The 1,728-nt window shown below is 60.8% G+C and overlaps 1 protein-coding gene across 1 annotated transcript; it reads left to right on the forward strand.

The window, feature by feature from the left end:
- Nucleotides 1-17: 17 nt before the first annotated feature.
- LOC104627675 (SNF-related serine/threonine-protein kinase-like) lies at nt 18-408 on the forward strand (the record flags this gene model as incomplete). Its single annotated transcript, XM_010296006.1, has 2 exons — nt 18-251; nt 372-408. Coding segments are annotated over exons 1-2 (271 nt in total), but the record flags the coding sequence as incomplete, so codon positions are not given.
- Nucleotides 409-1,728: the final 1,320 nt, after the last annotated feature.

A 1,728-nucleotide genomic window follows, 5' to 3' on the forward strand; every position in this document is an offset into this window, starting at 1 on the left:
TGCAAGAGGTGCGCTGCATGAAACTGGTCCAGCACCCCAACGTGGTGCGCCTCTACGAGGTCATCGACACCCACGCCAAGCTCTACCTCATCCTGGAACTGGGTGACGGCGGCGACATGTTTGACCACATCATGCGGCACGAGGGCGGGCTGGCCGAGGCGCGCGCCAAGCACTACTTCGCCCAGATTGTCCACGCCATCTCCTACTGCCACAAGCTGCACGTGGTGCACCGTGACCTCAAGCCCGAGAACGTGGTCTTCTTCCAGGAGCAAGGAGTGGTCAAGCTCACCGACTTCGGCTTCAGCAACCGCTTCCAACCCGGCAAGATGCTCACCACCAGCTGTGGCTCGCTGGCCTACTCGGCGCCCGAGATCCTGCTTGGAGACGAGTACGATGCCCCCGCTGTCGGTAAGGGCACTGGTGCTCGCCCTGGGGACGTGCATCCCGCCTGTCCCTTGTCCGGAGCGCGGTCCTGCTGGCTGGGTACCACCTTGCTTTTGGCCCCTTATGCTGGGAGCACCCGTGCCTCGGTGGCACTGCTGTCACCGCAGGGAGCAATCCTGTCCCTTGGGTGCTTGGCCCTGCCCTGGCACAGGGCGGTTCTCCCTGTGGAGACAGTCCCTGCGCCCACCGAGATCCTGCAGAGCTGGGGAGGGGAAGAAGCCCAAGCAGACTGCGAGCCTGGTGTGGCATCTGCCAGGGCTCGGGGGGAGCAGGGCAAGGGTGCAGCTGCCAGCAAGCCGGCACTGGCGGTTATTTGAGGGGGTGATGCTGGAAGGAAACCTGCTGGGGATGCTGGCGTTTGGGCGGAGAAGCTCCAAAAGTTTCCTTTGCTCTATCCCTGCCCTGAAAACCACTTCCTCTCTGAGTCTCAGCATCTTTCCTCTCCTGGCCAGGGTGCAGGAGGGCTGGGGAGACTGTCCCAGGGTGCAGGGAGCCGGACTGCGGGTCCCGAGAGGCTTTGCTGGGACAGAGAGGACGTGGGAGGGAAGCGGGACCTGAGCCAGCTCTGCTGGAGGATTTAGCAAAACAAAACACAAGCCCTGAAAGGAAAAAGCCCAGCGTCGGCTCGGGGAAGGGCAGCTCCGGAGTTGAAAAAGAGGATGGCTTGTGGAGATGGGAGAAAAATAAGCCAGTGGCTCTGCAAAGGGAAACGAAGGGAGAAAAGCAGCGCAGATGAGAAATTTTCAAACGCAAGCACTTGGCTTAAAAAGCTGAAAGTATTAACGGAGAGCCCTGGGGTGCGCTTGGCAACCTAAAAAAGTGCTTTTGCAGGGAGAGTTTATTGTACTTCTCAGGAGGAGCAGCCGCTGGCTCCGTCCATGTTCCCAGAGACAGTTGGAGAGCCCGGATCGGTGCCACGTGCCCTGTCACATCTCCATGGTGTCCCCTCCAGCACAGCCCGCTGCCGGGATGCTGATGACGGGGTCCGTTTGGGAACTGGGAAACTGGGTCATGACATGAAATGGTGCCACAGGGATGGTCAGCAGGGACAGAGCTCGGGGCTCTCCTCTGTGTCCCCCACTGGGGCGGGGATAAGAGGGGATAAGATCTCAACTTGAAGCTCCATCCTGCTTGCATGTGGGGATGGGGAAGGTCCCCCCATCTGTGGGGCAGGACCTGGGAGATGTTACCCCCAAGGAGCATCCCAGTGAGTGCCGGTCTCTGCTGAATCAGCACGGGGGGCTGGTGGGGTGCTGGGCCATGGTGGGGCCCAGCCTAAACTCC

Source organism: Phaethon lepturus, unplaced genomic scaffold, assembly GCF_000687285.1.
Source record: "Phaethon lepturus isolate BGI_N335 unplaced genomic scaffold, ASM68728v1 scaffold41421, whole genome shotgun sequence".
Taxonomy (NCBI): Eukaryota; Metazoa; Chordata; class Aves; order Phaethontiformes; family Phaethontidae; genus Phaethon; species Phaethon lepturus.